At 39.7% G+C, this 18,180-nt stretch overlaps 1 protein-coding gene across 1 annotated transcript in view; it reads left to right on the top strand.

The window, feature by feature from the left end:
* The window catches only part of SUSD4 (sushi domain containing 4), a 39,518-nt gene extending 23,820 nt beyond the window's left edge, over window positions 1-15,698 (top strand). Inside the window, exons 5-8 of the mRNA XM_009994812.1 lie at window positions 11,847-12,038; window positions 12,519-12,663; window positions 13,981-14,363; window positions 15,538-15,698. Coding sequence (XP_009993114.1) covers window positions 11,847-12,038; window positions 12,519-12,663; window positions 13,981-14,363; window positions 15,538-15,566 — 749 coding nt within the window. The 3' untranslated portion in view covers window positions 15,567-15,698. The remainder of the gene's footprint in view (window positions 1-11,846; window positions 12,039-12,518; window positions 12,664-13,980; window positions 14,364-15,537) is intronic.
* Window positions 15,699-18,180: the final 2,482 nt, after the last annotated feature.

Raw genomic sequence — 18,180 nt, 5'->3', positions numbered from 1 at the left:
ACCGGGGGAGAGCAAACACTTGAAAACATACTGGTATGGAACTTTGTGAAATGAAATGTCTAGAACTATAAAATGTTGATTTGGAGAAATTAAAAAAAACACAATAAAACCCAAACCAAATCAAACAAAAACCAATGAGCCCCCCCCCCAACCATTAGTATTTTGGGAATGTGATCTGCATATGATTACACACCTTGGCATCTGGACCCTGTATTTTAATCTTTCAGGCCCTTTGGAAGATTTCCAAGATGATGTTCTTAAAAAGAACTGGGGGAAGGGGGTAGTAGGCAAAGAGGGGAAAGGCTGAGAGAATTTGACCTTAGTCCTAATGCTAGAATATAAAGCAGTTGGATGGATAGTGTAATTGGGAATTCCTGGCTTTTTATTTCAGCATAAAAGGGAAAACAGGTTGATAGAATTTGTAAATGAACGTGATCCTGTTATCTGGGATATCTGGTTTCAGCATCATCCCAGCTGAATACAAAAGCCTATTCCTTTAGAAAATCAGATACATTGGAATATCAAAACTTCATTCTCCATGCAAGAATCAACAGATTCTCTAACTACAGTTAAGCTTGAAAGAATGTTAAATAGGAAATACTTCAAATTTTTGTAGGCAGTTTCAAAATAAAAATGAAACAAACATTAGGAATAGGCCTCAAAAGGGAAGGTCAATGAGTAGAAGAGAAGAAAAACAGGAAAACTGAAGGCATTTCAGAACTCTGGTGTATAAAAATCACTTTGTTGTAGCAGGAGGTGAAAAGATGTAACACTAACCTAACAACTGATTACAGAAGGGATCCTGAAACTTAAGAGAAGTTATGAAAGAAAGATAGGGGAAGGAAGGAATTAAGGAGATTTCACAACAAACAGAAGATGTGCAAGGGAACCCAAAAAACTCCTACCTAGAGTACCAGGAAACCAGCAAAGTATGCTACACAAAAAAAATATATTCTGGGAAAACAAGCTTTGAAATTATTCTTTCATAAACCTGAGGACAAGCAGTCACAGAGGTGGTCTGATAGTACTGACATAGAACCTAGAAAGTAAAGAGCATGAAAGATCACTGGAGGAGAGTGATACTACAGGTGAAATACCAGAGCTGCTTAGTATTTCAAACCAGAGTAGCTTAAACTTTCTAGCCAACTACATGCAAGATACTATGAAGGAAACCTTCAAAGATCTTAATTCTTATATGGCAATTGCTAATGCCATAAGCAGTGATTGACAATGAGCTAGTCATTTGATAAACTATGCCCTTAATTTATTTTTTTTTATTCTTAATGGAACATACAGCAATACGAAGAAAATAGATACAAGTCAGTCAGCCTGTAATCATTTTATGTTCAGAAGCCAGAGTAAAGTAAGCAATCTTAAGCCTAAGATGTTGTATGTTAGTACAAATAGATTTCTCTCTGTGTTTCTTTGTTGACATTGAGAAGGCTTTAGATAAATTCCAACGTGACGGACTGATGCATATCCTCAGGGAAGATAGTGTTGATGCAGCAGATCTCCAACAGAGAAAAATCCTGTAGAGTGAGTAGAGGGCAACTGTACAAGAAAGCTGTGAAACACTGTGGTATTAACAAATAAAGAGAAGTAGACTGTTTTGCTCTATGTTTACCCTTACTCATCTTGCAGGCAGGAGGGAGAATAAATTAAATGTTGCTCAGCTGCCAAAAGAGGTCTTCCAAGTTAACTGAGTTATCCAGTGTTAACATAAGAAGTATTGATAGCTTTGTTTTTAATTGCACTTCAGTATATATTCACTGCCTACAGCAATACTTCTTGCAACTCATAAACAACAACCAGAAGTAAATGCTCAAATAACAGCAGGCAATAATAGTTGTTAGCACCTTTACTTGGGAAACACCTTTCCATTGGTGAAACCTGTAGCCTGAAGGCCAAAGGATGAAGTAGGCTGACAGTCTTTCACTCTAGGGATGATTAAGTTGTAGAAAGCAACTGCAGTGAAGAAGTTTTAAATGATAGTTTTCTTTTAAGAAGTCATTCAGTAATTCTACATGTTTCTGCACTGTAGACAATTTGTTCATCACGTGAGATTGCAGAAATGATGTCTGTCCACCCACCTTGTACAAGTGTGGAACTGCACATAGGTAACTTGAATCATCTGGATTTTTGTGCTGTTGGAGAATGCTGAAATTCATCTTTACCCACAGCTGAAGAGTTGTGGAAAAGAACTGAATTCAGAAAGAGCACAGTGACATTAAATACTAGGCAGGCAAGTCATGTTCTTCTGTGGATGTGCTGCTTAATAATAATCCAGTCACTTAATTCCAGAAGGTGAATTGCAAAGAAAGAAAACCAGGCTGTGTTTCAAGACACAATGATACACAAAAATGGGCTTTTTGCAGCTTTTGTTGTGAGGGATTGGGAGTTTAGAGAATATTCTCCAAGTTGAAGACACGGTTTGAAGAAGACAAATACCATAATATTTCTAAGTGACTGCTCTGTTTTTGCATTGCAGGAATCTTCTTTGATCTTGGCTGTGACTGAAATAGATGTCTTCTCCACTGTTTGTAGCTTTTCAGGAAAGCAACAGAACAACAACTTATAACCTGTTTATTTTATACCTTCTCTTTCTGCTTGATGCACAGGACTGTCACAGTAAATAATTGTTTTACACCTGCTCGATCACCTGTGTGCCTTTCAGAAACTCCTCAGCATTTCCAGAATCAGCCAAATATCCCAGCTTTTTTATGGAGCCATAACTTCTGCCCTGAAGTTCCACATTAGCTGCCAGATACACGTAGTATTTTATCCACAGTGCCTTAAATATGCTGAGGATCACATGGGGTAAGGCAGACTGTAATTCTTCCTGAAGGCTTCTTTTTTTTAATATTAACCTGTAACTGTATCTGGCAGGGCTCTTCAGAAAGGAAAGGCACACCACCTTGTCTACCTTGAAATCAAGTATCTCTGTGCTTTGTGGGCACTTTCATTAAGTTTGGCTGTGGAGTACAATCACAGAACATCTTCCACAAATGGCAGGTGGGAACTGTAGCTACAGACCCCATGCATTGGGAAGTCTACACCCTGGGTTGGTTTGTTTGCTTCCAGAGGTTAAAAAAAAATAATTAAAGGGTGGCAGTTTCAGCAATCAGTATAGGCAGGTGCATGATAACTAAACCTAAGTAACAGAAACTGGTACTCTTCCATGCCTCTCTACTCTTCTAAGCTGGTTTGTGGTATCATGGTACTAAAATAACCTGTTGGTTTTCCTCAGCATTTTTATTTTTATTTTCCCCCTTAGTAGCTCTCCTTCAGGAATAAGACTGTGCTTTTCTTTTTCTCAGGTGGCATAGTTTGATTTTCTCAGACTTGAACTAAGCCGTGGAGTACAGTTTATCTGTGTCAGCAAGTTTGGTATTCCAGTCTCATCCTGATGACTGGTGTAGGTTACACCACATAGGCTCAAGGGATTCTTACTTGTAAACAAAGAGGAAAAAACAATTAAGGAAAGATAAAACTGAAGAATTAAAAAATAATAACGTAAAAACTCACAGTTCACAGTGTGTTCTGGCTTCTGCAGACAACCCTGTCAAGTGCTTTTATGTGTTTGGTTGTCTTAGCCAGCTACCCAACAGCTCTCTCTCCCTTCTTCACCTCCATTCTACTTCTAAGCACTTGGACCTTTTCCAGGTCTGGGATTATCCTGTGACAGTTGTCATTAAATATCCATGTCTTGACTTATTTTGAAGCTGTCTGATTCCTTCTGTTTAGGCATCAGTGCAGTCCCCAGTATTTCCTTCTCAAAGTCCTAAGAAAGACCATTACTGATCATAAAGTCAGCCACTCATAAGAAGAAAGAAAACTAGAAGCAAGTGCTGAAGAAAGTTATAAAGACCTGCTGAAAATGAGACCACAGTGCTCCAAGCACTTCTATATGAATAATGAGTATAAATATTTCCTTAAATACAATTTTGGGCCTCTTGCTAAAAGAATTCCTCAGTCTCTATTGCTGCAAACTTGTTATCAGTTTTTTTGTAGTTCAAATGAGAATTGTACACTGTAACTTAAAATTTACAGGAGAAAGATTACTTAGGGTGTGTTTCATCCTGTATTTGTTGTGAAATGCATTTGAAACTAAAGACTTTGGTGTTAATATCAATGTTTCATTGGTTGTTGTGCTGGGAACTGTGGGATTGTTGAGGATGAGAGTTTACCTGACTGGAATAGGAAAACATGCTCTGCAGTTTGTAACTCCAGTAACAAGAAAGTTCTGTGTATGATAAATGATTGCAAATCACCTTCTGTTTCCATGTAGGAATTATCTAATGTAAACCTATTATTGAAATAGGCTTGAAACTAGTTTTATATGTTTCATTTAGGCTCATTCAGCTGATATCAGAGATGACAATTTTCAGCAAGATGGTGTTTATCAAAGCTAGACTAGAGAAGCAGCTTTTCATTACAAACTTAATTATTCAATTCACTTCACAATCTGTAGAAGGTGTAAAGTGCTTTTTTTTTTCACTGTGTGCACACTGAAAGGCTTACCTTGCTATTATAGCTGGTACAAAATTGCCCATGGGTGATAGTCTAGGGTTACAGCAAGCACCTTAGAGCCAGTAGACCTGGAGTATATTCCAAGCTGATTCAATATTGACTTGCTGAGTGGTCTAGAAGTTGCTTAAGTCCTAGGTGTCTTTTAAGAAGAAAACATACAGGTGACATTGTGAAGGTTATTAAAAAAGGTTAAGATTGAAAAGAATTTGGAAATTGTCAGTCAAGAATACAGTATTTTTAATAAATCTTGCTGTAGGCTTTTGATAAATTGGCTGGCAACTTGAGAGCTCAAAATAACCATCTTTTGTCTGGTACTCTAAGTTGTGTGCTGTCAGACTTAATAGGAGTTGCTTCATATATTTTAGTGTTCACTTAGGTTTTTCCACTATTATTTCTATTCCGGTATTGCTATTGCTGCTGTTGGTTTGCTGTGGAAAAGCATAATCAGAGAAATTCCTCAAAGCATGTCTTCACTTTCAAAACAGAAATTCCATGTCCAAAAAGTTTTTCTCATTTATTCTATTACAATTGTAATATGCACTAAGTTTGCCTTCATGATGCTGGCAGCATTTAATGTAGGAATATATCAGTATGATATTGTTAAGCTGATGTTTACAATAAATTAAAAGTTACTCTAGTGAAGACTCCTGTTCTGCTTACATTTCAGAAGAGTGTAATTAGAAATAAATTCTCCTTAAGCATTGTTCTAGACTGAGAAGTTTTGACAGGGCTTATCTTAAAGCAATTAGGTTTGTTACTTACAAACCTCTTAATTTCTTCTTCAAGCTCTCAACTGGTTATGAGAAGTTGAATTCTGCAGTTTTTCTTCCATCCGCTTAAAGTACCAGACAATTTAGTGGGAATTTTCATTTTGCAATGTAAGAATTTAAATACTTTTGTTTTGTCCATTACTACAAATTTTTCTATAAAATAGAATATTTTTTTCTAACATTTGAAGTGGACAAGTTATTTCCTTTTCTTTCTCTTCTTCCTGTTGGCCATCCACTCCCCCTAGAAATAGCAGTTGTTTTCCACCAGTTTTTATCTTGTGATATTTTTGTCTAACAAATAAAATCAGTAAAATTCTGTAAACCTTATAGTGTCTTTAGGGTTTAAAAATCCACAACTAACTGCTACCTTTTTTTGAACACCACTGATTTATTTTATTTTTGTTGGTTATTTTTACAAACTCTTAACGATTAATAAACTTTTTTCTTTGGGAAAGATGCTAATATCAGTGTTCCACCCGTTTAGCAGAGGATAAAGGCATTACATTCCCCTCCATACTGACTGTTATAATGGGTTGCTATGTGAATGTGAGAGATGGAGGAGGAGCTTGAAATTAGGGCTCTGTACTGTGCAGTGCAAGTGTGATTCATGTGCTGACAATGTCTGTGGAAATGGCAAGGTCTGCCAGGTGAACTGGGCAGGAATATTTTAGGTATATGAGAGAAGATTCTTGGTTGAGTGTTTATTCTGAAGGTCTGAAGGGTGATGAGGCTGAAATAGCCAAGGAACCAAGCTTTATTAACACGATGTTCATAAAGAAGCAGAAAAAGGAACAAACATAACCTTCATATTCTATGGTCCTGTAAAAAACTGAATTTTCAAATCCTCCATACAGAAGCATTTGTACAAAGGCACTATGTAGAAAAGGATCAGTGGTAGTGGATCCTGAAGCCAGCCAGTAAATCACCAGGCTACCCTGGATCAGAAGAGTCAGACTTACTGGGATATATACTGTTGTGGTTCTGTGCAGTATAATTATGGCTGGAGTTAAACATCGGTTGGAATGCAGTAGCCAGAAGACAGATGTCCAGATTTCTAGTGTTAATTAGTGTCTGAGTGCATACAAGAATAAGAACTGAGGATCAGGAGAAGCTCTTGTACTCTACCAGTTCATGCACACATCAGACCTCTCTGGTTGCTGTCTAGCAGGATACACCAGTGTTTTCCCTGCATGTTGGAACTGCCAATTTTATACCTGTGTCTTTCAAATAATGAGTTTCATCTTGAGCTTTTCTCACTCTTTGCATAACAAGCATGATGTGTTTGGGAAAAGTGTTATTTTTACTACATGCAAATGTTGCTGACCTTGGCTGTCCCTCTGCCTAACAGCAAATGGCTGGCCTTACACTGGGTTTTGCTGCTACCCCAGCTAACCTAGCAATTAATATCATACAAGAAAGGCAGACTAGTAGATAGAGCAAAAACATACTATTGTGCTGGTCTGGCAGGATTTTTGATAGTGGGGGAAGAGCCCCAGGAGTGGCTCTGGTAAGAAGCTGAGAAGCTGCCCCTGCTCCAAACCCAGCCAAGGAGCCATTAGAGGGACAATGGATGAGCCTCAGTGATTAACATAGGAAAGAACTGAGATAAGACCTGAGCAGAGCAGCACTTAGAGAGAAAGAAGAGCTGTGCTGGAAAGGTGAAAGGCAGTGCTGGGATGAAGATCCTGCTGGTTGGTGAGGAAGAAGGGGAAGAAGGTGCCCAAGCAGAAGTTTCCCTGCAACCCATGGTGAGATGGCAGCTGTGCCCCTGCACTCACCGAGGAACGTGGTGGAACATTCCCTGAAGGTGCCAGGAGGAATAAATTTGGCCAGTGGACTTGGATTTTACTGCCAGTGGACTCTGATTATGCAGCTGTGGAAGACCCTGGTGCCAGAGGAGGTGGCTGTTCCTGGAGCAGCCCGTGACTCTGTGGGAAGCCCAGGCTGGAGCAGCTCCGGACCTGGTGGGAAGGACTCGGGAAGGAGAGTTTCGTGGAGAACTCTCTGCCATGGGAGGGACCCCGTGGGGAAGCAGGGAAGGACTGTGAGGAATCCTTCTTCCTGAGGAGGCAGGAGCAGCAGGAACCACCAGCCTGTGAACTGACTCTAAACCCCATCCCCTGTCCCTCTGTGCCGCTGGGGGGAAGGAGGGAGAGAAACCAGGAACAAAGGGATTTGGGCCTGGGAAGAAGGGAGGGGTGGGGTAACATCTGCAAGCCCTGCTGTGAGTGTGTCTGTGTCCTGGGTGTGTGATTAGTGTGAAATTAAATTATTATTTTTTCCCCAAGTTGTCTCTTATGCTCGTGACCTTAATTGGTGAAGATCCCTCCTTGTCCTCTGTCTTGACCCATGAGATTCTAGTTGGCCTTTGAGTGTGTGTGTGGGGGGCAGTTGAGTGAGCAGCCATGGAGCTGGTTCTTTGTTGTTATGTTAGGCCCAAACCACGACAACTATGCAAAAAATCAAAGACAGAAAATAGTCTTCTTACTTATTCCTACCCATTTATAGAAGTGCCCTGTATTTCAAGACGTTTTTGCCTTAATTTTTTGAATCCTGTACAAAAGCTGTGCAAAACCTGAATAATTTGCCTCCTGCCTACTTTGACCAAAGACTAAACTGACAAGCCATTGAACTGATTGACTAAAAAGAAGGTTTTGAGCAGTGTATTTGTCACTCCACTGTTATATCTCTAACAGTGGCTTTTAAAAAGTGATGTGACATATTTATTCTGTGCCATTGATGTTAATTGAAAATATGCTAATGCCAAAAAGTATTCCCTCCCTCCTACAGTTCCAGTGTCAACAGTGCAGAACTACTGCAGTGTCCTCTGGGCAGACTTTTAATAGCTTCCTGACCTAATGGTTAGGAAAACCTACTGTGTGAACCCCATTTATTTGTCTAGTGTCTGAGCAGTGAGTGCCCACAGCCTGTGTCACTGTTTCAATGACCCTGGTCCATGGGATGTGGTTACCATGCTCTGGAGACTGCAATGGAGGGAGCAGACCTGCCTTTACCTTTTGCTGTGCTGTCTTTCAGGGACCTCATAAAACCATGCTTGAGGTCTTAGCATCTGAGGACACCTCATGGAAGAAGGGGCTTACCTGCAGGCACACGTGCAGACAGGACACATTCTGTTGTCTTTTTTTTATAAAAATCTCTCATTTTTAAGATTTTACTGAGCACACTCATCTTTCATAAAAATCAGTCAGAGGAGAAAGCCCATAGCTTATCTCAGAGAACCCTCAGCTCCTAAGAGCAGGCAGGAAAGTCTGTAAAAGCAAATCAGGAATTCCTCCCTTCAACTTCCTTGAGTAACAGACATCTTGAGCATCCCAGAAGGGATTTGTTTGCCATATAAACACTCCTTTCTTTCTGATGAACAATTCAGCTTTTCAGCTGAGAATGCTGAACTGTAAAATCCCTGTAAGTGTCTGCACAGTCTGTGCCCGGTTGTTCTATAGGGACTGATCCAGAGATCCAGGATCACATACTGCAGAACCACCAGCAGACTGAATTATGTCCAGCCCTCTAACAAGCTCCAAGGTGAAGGACATACAGGACATGCAGTCCTTTAGTATTGGTCATCAGAATACACGACTGGATTATCCACACTGGATGTTGTAATTAGTTCATTAAAGTCTCAAAAGCCTTGGAAAGTTAAGATGCTGGAAACTACTGGTGATGAAGATTTGGTGTCATATTTAAGAATGGAGATTTTTAATCTGTCAAAGTTCCTGAAGTAGAATTCACTTGTCTTTGGGATTATTTATTGATCATACTGCTGTTGGTTTTGATGGTGAAGGTGTACTTGTCAGACACAATTTTATTTTAATCAGTTTGGAGTTATTTTCATTCTGTGAGTTTGATTCATTTGCCTGAAGTTCATGGCCTGTAATTTCAATAAATAATTAGGACTGATCACTGGGAATGCTAAAATTTTAACTTCCCTGGAAAACTTCAGTGGGTTCAGTTTTGCCATCTGAGTTTTCAGCCATATTTAATCTTGCAGCTTTCATTAATCTGAGTAACCTGTAACGTACACTGGTATCCAGCATAAGGCCAAGTAAATGCCAGCATTAAGTGATTTGATCCTATCAAGGCTTCTGACTCTGTCAAAATCTTCTGTCTTTAGGAGCCAAGAGTGTTCAGTGGCCCTCCAGACTTCCATAATCTTGCTTTTCTATGATCAAAACTAAGGCCACTTCATGGCTATCCTGCCACTGACTTAAAAGGATCTTGTCTCATTTTCAAACAAGGTCCATTGCATCTGCTGTTCTTAAATGTTTAATGCAGGAGTTGTTGGCAGGTATAACCACTTAGAACTTAGCTATTCCATGACAAATTAGAGAAACGTTTGGAGAAGTTTCCAGGCAGCATCAATACAAGAGTATTTCCTTTGAAATATGGAGGGTATTAGAGGAACAGGTGACACCCATTCTTAGCATTGGGGACATACCCTACATGAAGAATGAGGCTCTTTTTCAGGTTCTATAAAGATGTTTCCATTTGTAAACAGATTGACAACTCTGTATCTGGGTTGTACCCGCAGTGTGTTGTTTTTAAGCAGCCTGGAAATGTGTAATTCTGGAGAAGACCCACACTGCTGGGACACCGGCGCTGAGGCTGCTCTGTATTCAGCAGGTTCCTTTGGCCCCTGATTACATTAAGAGCTTAGGAATGAGGCAGCAGAGACATTGCTGGAGAGGAGAAAAGTGTTTCTCAGAACAGCTGCTCTCTGTGGCAAGGTGTGCTCTCCTTTGCTCATTGCTAGAAAGGTGTTGTGCATCTACACATCTCTTGCAGCCTGTCATGGCTTGGCAAAGCCCAGTTGCAAAGATGTTTCAATTGCTGTCTTCCTTTGTTCTCATGCTCTGTGAGGATAATAAAAATATGCCAGGTTTCCTTATGGGCAGACTGAATTATTGTTTTTCACTGGTAATTTTCTTGTTAATAGAAGAATGATCCCTTATATGGACAAAAGGTCCTTTCCTACTATATCAGACCTTCGCCTTAGTCTGAAGACAATGGTTTTCAATTGTGAGTTGACTTACCAGTAAAGCATTCCTCTTTTCCTGGGCCCAGAGGCTTTGGAAAGTACACAGAGTGTTGAGGATGTGAATTTTTCTGTGAATTACTCGCTCTGATTTCAAGTTATTGCTAAGCCTTGCCACTGAAAATGCAAACAAAGCCATGTCTCCAGGGGACAGGGAATAGACATTGCTGCACATTGTAATCAGCCTCTCTTGAAGATTCATTTAATATCTTGTGTTATGGGTTGAGTTTTTTTTATTATTAAATGCATTATTCATGTAACAAGATTCACAGAGAGAAGCAGCAGAATTGTAATTTCTGGGAAGAGTTCTTCTGAGAGATGGCATTTTCATTATTTAAATCAATGCAGTAGGTCTTGCCTGCATGGGAGGGAGGCATGAAGTGATGGGGCACTGAGCCAGTGAGTTAACACCTCTGAACGGAAATAAAACAATCCATCCAGTAACTTAAGCCCTTTTTGGGTCAGTATGTAGCCATTTGAGATATCATCACACTTTGTAGTTTGTTTTGTTTGGTTGTTTTTTTTTAACTCTGTGTTAGAAGTACTTAAGAAAACAGCAATCAGCTAACACTCAGTGGAAGTTTTCTCTCATAAAAATACTGCTTGTGAGCTGCTTTAGCCACTGCTGTTTTCTAGAGAGTGCTCCCTCAGCTCTCTGTTGAGTTCATCTGCCCAGCCACATGAGAGGACATTTCATTTCAGGGCCTACAGTGTAAGTTCCACGTGTTTATATTGCAGTTCTCTCTTATTTACTTAATCTTAAGTAAACCACTGCACTTAATTAACACAAGCTTGGCCTGTGTTATATTAAGACCTCTCTCACCAGTGATCCCACTGAGATCAGTAGGTGTCCTCAGACAAAACAAAACACAAATAACATCAGTAGAATTTAAGATCAACTTGATAATATTACAGTGGTACAGACTGTAATTGCTGAAGTAACATTGTGTGACCTGCATCTCTTGCAGCACGGTTGATGGGAAGGTTGTTTTTTTAAAGTGAGTATTTAGGTATTTAATTAGTGCATATAATAATTTAATTATGTTAATGAACCAAATAGTAGCATGTTATTTGAGATGTTTCATAAGGAGAGAGATTCTCCTTATTTTGACTGCCCCTCTCTATCCCCATCCAGCCATCTTATCAGCACAGGTGTCCTCTTTTGCCTTCTTCTTGCCCTTCTCTTCTTCCAGAGGATGGGCAGTTACCCAGATCACATCTCTCAGGCAGGTGAGAGTAGAGCTTGCTGGTGTTGGTGAGAACCAGAAGCAACCCACCCCACCACGTGTTGCCCTGTGGGAGCTGTGAGAATTCATCTGCTAGTGCAGATGGGTACCCATCTCCCACAGCAGCAGTCTGGTACCACTGAGGTAAAACCAGAACTGCAGGGAGCCTGAAGTGTGCTCTGTGTATTTTGACACACTGAAGCTACCCAGCAGTGGGGTGCTGGCGTTAATGTCTTTCTCCTTTTCTCTTTTGTTTGTTTGCCCAAGTTTGTCCACTACCTCCAATGGTGAGTCACGGAGACTTCATCTGCCACCCGCGGCCTTGCGAGCGTTACAATCATGGGACGGTGGTGGAGTTTTACTGTGATCCTGGTTACACCCTCACCAATGACTACAAGTACATCACCTGCCAGTACGGAGAGTGGTTCCCTTCCTACCAAGTATACTGTGTCAAAACAGGTAAGGGAGCAGCAATGGCATTACTTCTTCCCTCTTTTTTTTGAGCAGATTTGTTGGTTTGTGACCAACGAACTGGTGAACTTCATCTCTATCTTGGTTAAGTGATGAACATTGATTTTAAGATGCTGTTAAATACAGTATATTTTTAGTTCCACAATCCTGAATTATCCTAAACCATTTCCATTGTTAGCTCTTCAAATGTATTTTTTAACATCTTCTGGATATTCTTATGTGCATATAAGCTAAGGTCATGATTGCATGTATAAAAAGAAGTCAAGGGGAAAATCAAGGTCCATCTCCTGTGGCAGCTTAATGTTAAGGTTGCTTTTGGTATATGACAATGGGTTTGTATGTGTCTCTACAACATACATGTAAAAGATGTCTTGTCCTAACTGGCACTTATGAGTATTGTTGAAGTATTAATACGAAATAATAACGGTAATGATAAAGCACAACTCTTGTGTTGCCTTTTTGTTACAGAACAAACCTGGCCAAATACACAGGAGACCCTCCTGACTACATGGAAAATAGTGGCATTTACTGCTACCAGCATTTTATTAGTACTGCTTCTGGTTATTTTAGCCAGGATGTTCCAGACCAAATTTAAGACGCATTTCCTTCCAAGGTTTGTACCTTTTGAGACTGAGGACCTTGATTCAGTTTTTACATTCACCACTCCGTACTGAGGAGTTGGAGTGACACACAAGCCTTGCAGATACCTTCTTCTGCTCTAAGCAAAAGTCTCTGAGCCACTGGTGTGGAAGAGCATGCCCAGAAACCAGAAGTAGACCTTTCTGCAACTAAGATAAAAGGCAAAATTTGCCAGATTCGCTTTCAGAGTAATTACAGCTCTACTACTGAGAATTGCTGTTCAGCATGTAAAAATAGCTGACAGTATTTTTAAATACGCATTTTCAAGTGCTGGGGGAATTAATTTTTTAACTACTGTAGACTAAGTAATGATAAGTTTTAAGAAAGATTTTCTTTTTCTCTATGGACAAATTTATATTAAAGGTTTCCTTTCCCATCATGAGTATTATTTTCATAACAATTCATAAACATCTCCTACATCTTCCTTTATTTCCATAAAATATCATGCAGCTATGAGCATTTTTCATTGATTCTCACAGCACTCCTCATGAGACAGGTAGGTGAGTATTGTAATTAACTTACATCTGGAAAAACAAAGGCAGACACGCAAAGTTTTAGGCACAGCTAGTACTGTATCTGGACTTGGACTTGTTTCTAATCTACTCGGTTTGCTATGGACCTTCACTATGTGACTCCGCTTCTGTGCTTGCTTTTTCTTGTGTCTTTATTGTATGCCCTATGTCAGTAAATATATGCAGCAGAAAGGACTCGGTGATCTTAACATTAAAGATTTTCTAGTTTAACAGACCTTCCCAATTAATAGAAATGTTGCACTTAACAAAGAAACCAGCTTAGTACTGGTTAAGGAAGCCTTCATCCTTTGAAAGTGAGACCTGAAGAAGGCCACAAATCTGGCCACCAAAGCTCTGTCATATCAGTGCCTGTTTGCATGAGCTGTAAACACTTGTGTTCTCTACCACACATCTTTCCAGGGGTTCAGACACTTTTGACTAGTGACTACATCTGTGACAGTATATCTGTGATACCTACTATGCATGGCACAGCACATGGTGCTCCCTATCTCATCCAAGCACCCGTTTTCCTTCCCTTCTCAAAGCCATGCTTCACATTGCCAATTGCATTTTTTGGATTGTAACAGATTCCACCTGACTGCCAACCTGAGCAGAGTTTTGCAAACCCATGAAGCAAACATTTCTGTGAATGTTAGTGACCCTGTAGCTTCATTTGGCATTATTAGAGAAGTGCTCTATTTAGTTAAATTAAGCAGTTGCTCCAAGGTGCTTCTGACGTGCTCCCGCTGTCTGTGATAACTTGTCTTTGTTTGACGTAGAGGCAACCAGGAGGGCTCCATGGGTGACCCTGACTTTGTGGTGGTGGATGGCATTCCTGTCATGCTGCCTTCCTATGATGAAGCTGTAAGCAGTGGCTTGAATGCTCTGACACCTGGATACTCAGCTACCACAGACCAGGGGCATATCTTGCAGACAGAAGATCAGAATCCTCCTGCTTACCCTGGCCCCACGATTACAGATGTGCTGCCTAGTGAATTTGAGACCTGTGACAGTAGGTTGGGCTCCTCTGAACTGCTCCAAAGTTTGTACCCATCCCTTGTGTGCCAAGCGACAGCGCTTCCCAGTTCTGACAGAACTGATGGATCCCACAGCACTGCCAGGGAAGCTGCATCCATGAGCCTGCGGATCGATATTGCAGATGGTGAGTCTTGCACAGGCGTGATAGGTGAGTCCATAAACAGGGGTGTTTGTCTCTGCTGTTAGAGCAGGAATAAACCCAGCTGACCTGCTCCTACTTTCTCCATGTTTTTGTCCAACATCTTAATTTGGACATTTTTTCAACCATACTACTTCATGGTCATAAAGCCTTCTGTCTGTGCTATGTCATTGCTAACTGTGGTGCAAGGGATTTGAATCCCAGGCCAGCAGGTTTCTCTCCAGACCAGCAGTCTCACCAACAGTGATGTAAATAGCAAAGCCAACCATCATCTTGCCTGTGCTGGTCTGTTCCTCTACCTCAACACTCACAACTCCCTCACATGCCATGACTTTCACAGCAAATAACCAGATTTTCTCTTTAAAATGTAAAACAAATCACATGTTCATACTCAGACAAAACTAGGAGCCTTTATTAACAAACTCATCATGTCTGTGCAAACAGCAAACTGTTCAGCCTGAGGCATGTATGCGTTAAGCTGTGGACAAGGGAGTCACAACATAAGGGGAACATACCCACAGTGCCATGAGTGACCTGCATTTAAATCGACCATGAGCGTGCATTGCTTTCTAGTGGAGCTGTGTTGTGCTGCCTAGTGTGTTAAGGAAACTAGACAGCTTTCCTTGGAGACATTTCAAAGGCATGGCTCTGATTCTGCTCTTCACAGTCACCAAGAACCACTAAGCAGAACAATCTCTATGTGCCTTACTGGTAGTGAGCTGAAGCCCAGGGTCCTACATTGAGGGTGGGTGAAGCTCTGGGTGGAGGAAATCTTCCTGCTTCATAGGGTTGGGGCTAACTTGTAATGACATCGTGAGGGAAAAAGAACAGTTGGAAGGAGGAAGACATTATGATCATGCCAGTAAAAGTCCCTGCCTACTCTGAATGCCAATTCAGTGATTAATGTAGTAGAATGGATGTTTGCATTTAGGATTTTGTGGGCATGACTTGCTTTAGAAAACCTGGGTAGTTTTAGTAGGTTTGTTTCCATAAAGGTGTTAAAGTGTAAGTGGGTCTAGAATTGGCAACACTGTCTGTCTTCTTCATATTTTTGCAACATCCAGTTCTATTTTTGCAGAATTGCTAGGTACTAATACTCTACAAAATTGTATAAGGAAGTTACAGGCAGCAATCAATGCTATTTCTTTTCTTCCCCTAGAGATTCCTTTGATGGAAGAAGACCCTTAGCCTGCACAGAGACATGTCTTCATCACATTGCACTGTTGGGTGACATGAATCATGAAGATTTAGAGATAGAAAAGACTATCTGTGGATTTGGGGAGGGTATTCTCCTACTTACAAATCTTCCACACGATGATGTCACCGTATTGGTATCCACAGCAGGGATAACAACATCAGCATTTGGAACAGCAGCAGTTTTATGAATGAATCCTGGGGATTTGATGAGAGCAGATGTAGAAAAAGAACTGTGGCTTTTTAGAAATAAAATGTATATCTGCATTGCAGAAGTCATATGGTTCTGTAAGAAATACTATTGGATTTTGATACTAACTGCCTCACAAAAGCATGTCAAAGGATGTAAATTTGCTTATAAAGACTGCTTTAAATGATCTATGGACTTCTAGTTTATGAAGAATCCTTACAAGCTTAAAAATATATTAGTACTGAAACACAAAAAAAGAGGAAAGATCCTCTTTGGCTTTCCTATAATAATCAGGAAGCTTTTGATTTAGTGGTTGATGATTTTGTTTCAGACCATGTCTGCAGAAAATATAACAGAAATGATGGGATTCATATATACTTTGATGTATGATAGCATATACATACAAATACATATATATATTTAAAAACTCTTAAAGAGAAAGAAAAGGAAAGATTCTAGGTCACATGATGATGTGGAGATTTTTTTAAAGGTAAGGGAGAATTTATATCATATACAATATTCAACATAAAGTATCGATATTTGTATTTATGCAAGACTTCTGTGAATACATTGCATTTGATAAATCCTGCTATAAGATGAGAGATCTAGAAAATGTTAAAATTATGAAATACGTGCTTAAGAAATGTTGAACAGCCATGCCTCAACTTTTCTTAAGCTCTTACAGATTTCCATACTAGAGTAATCTACAGTCATAGCCCAGAGCACTGCCTTGTCCAGGTACATTGTGGTAGTATTCTGAGCCATTATTGTAGAATACTTTTTTTTCTAAATAAAATTCCATTTCAGATCTTTTGACTTATCTGACTGTGTGTAGTTGGCCTTTTTTTTCCCCCTTTCCTCACTTCTTTCAACAGCTCCTGAAGGCTCAGATGGCAGCAGAACACCTGGGGCAGAGTGCTTTTGGTTAAGCAAAGCACATGAAATGGGTGCAGCAGTGGCATGGTTTCCATAGATGCTACAAAGCTTCTGCAGAGGCTTTCCTCTCCTCTGCATTGCTACACCAGAGTATTGTGCTGAAGCCTGTATGAACAGTTCACCTTTGTGGAGTTACATGCTCTTCATTATTTGTCAGGAAAATTCCTGGCTGTTTCATCTACTTATTCAAAGACCAAACAGATTTTCTCGTCTTATTTCTGGTACTGTGCAAATGAAACATATGTTAAACTGGCAGAGTTTGAAGGAAGAGCTTGCCATATGTTAATGGCAGAGATTTCCATCATGTGGGCTAGGCCAAACCAAAGGGAAAAATGAGACTGACTTCCGATTTTAAATACAAAGTAAACCAATAATCTCTCTATTGCCTTAAACAGAGGATTGCTACAAGTTGCTCTGATATTTTTCATGATGGTTTAATTATTTATTCATATTGCAGTAGCGTGTAGTGGCCCCACTCATGAATCAGGCTAGTAGAATGATAGATATGCTGTAATCATTCAAGAAAATATTTATTAGCATCCTGTCAGCAACTGCATATGACTGCAAGAAGCAAGTGGAGACAAAAAAACTATGCAGTTGAGAGGCAATTATAATAAACTCAATTATTCTGTGGTATCATTGATGAAAATGTAGTGATTTGCATTGAAAGATAAGACATATTGCCCATTATCCTCCATTCTTGCTTATTTAAGATTTGCATTTTTCTTTTGCTGAAATTGTCTCAATTGCAATCATATCTTCAGGTGTATCCCAGAGCTGTATCTATCAGGTATTAGTACTTTCTTTGCTACCCCTTCCTTTTTAGGTCCCATGCCTTCCAGAGGTGTTTGCACAACCAACGGAAGTTCAGGATTGTTGCCCCAGCAAACGAGAAGAAAGCTGAATTGGAAGCTTGCATTGAAGCATGTCTCAAGCCTACAGTCAGTTAAGTGATTTCTATTTCATTATGTTACTGAAAAGTACTGAATTTACTTTAGATGCCCTATAAAATATTATTAAATCTGTCTTTGCTGGTCTTTTAACAGCTTGTGAAATTTGAATCCTTGTTACATTTCTGGACTTCCATTTATTAATTTCTGTTATGAAAGCTTCTGATTAATATTTGGAGCTCTACAGTTCTACAGATTTACACTGCTGTATGTATTGTATTGCAGTCATTTTATTAAGGAAGCCAGTCAGGGTAGCTTAAGAAATTTAAATTTATGGCTTATTAGACCATTTTATTTTTTAAAAGTGCAGAACTGCAAATGTAATAGAAAATATTGATGTAATTATATTGCTTGGTAGTCCTTTGATAGCACCATACTGAATATAACTTGTAAAGGTAAGAGGGAGTTTTTTACCATTTTTTGCTTATGATGCATAAGACTTCCTGAAAGGGTATTTTAGGGGGATTACTTGTGTGGTTGAGTTTGGGGGTTTTGCATGCTTGAATATATGGAAGGAAAGAGAAGACTGTTT

This window comes from Chaetura pelagica, unplaced genomic scaffold, assembly GCF_000747805.2.
Source record: "Chaetura pelagica isolate M959 unplaced genomic scaffold, ChaPel_1.0 scaffold2, whole genome shotgun sequence".
Taxonomy (NCBI): domain Eukaryota; kingdom Metazoa; phylum Chordata; class Aves; order Apodiformes; family Apodidae; genus Chaetura; species Chaetura pelagica.
The sequence above is the reverse complement of the archived record's forward strand: the minus strand, read 5'-3'. Positions and strand labels throughout refer to the sequence as shown.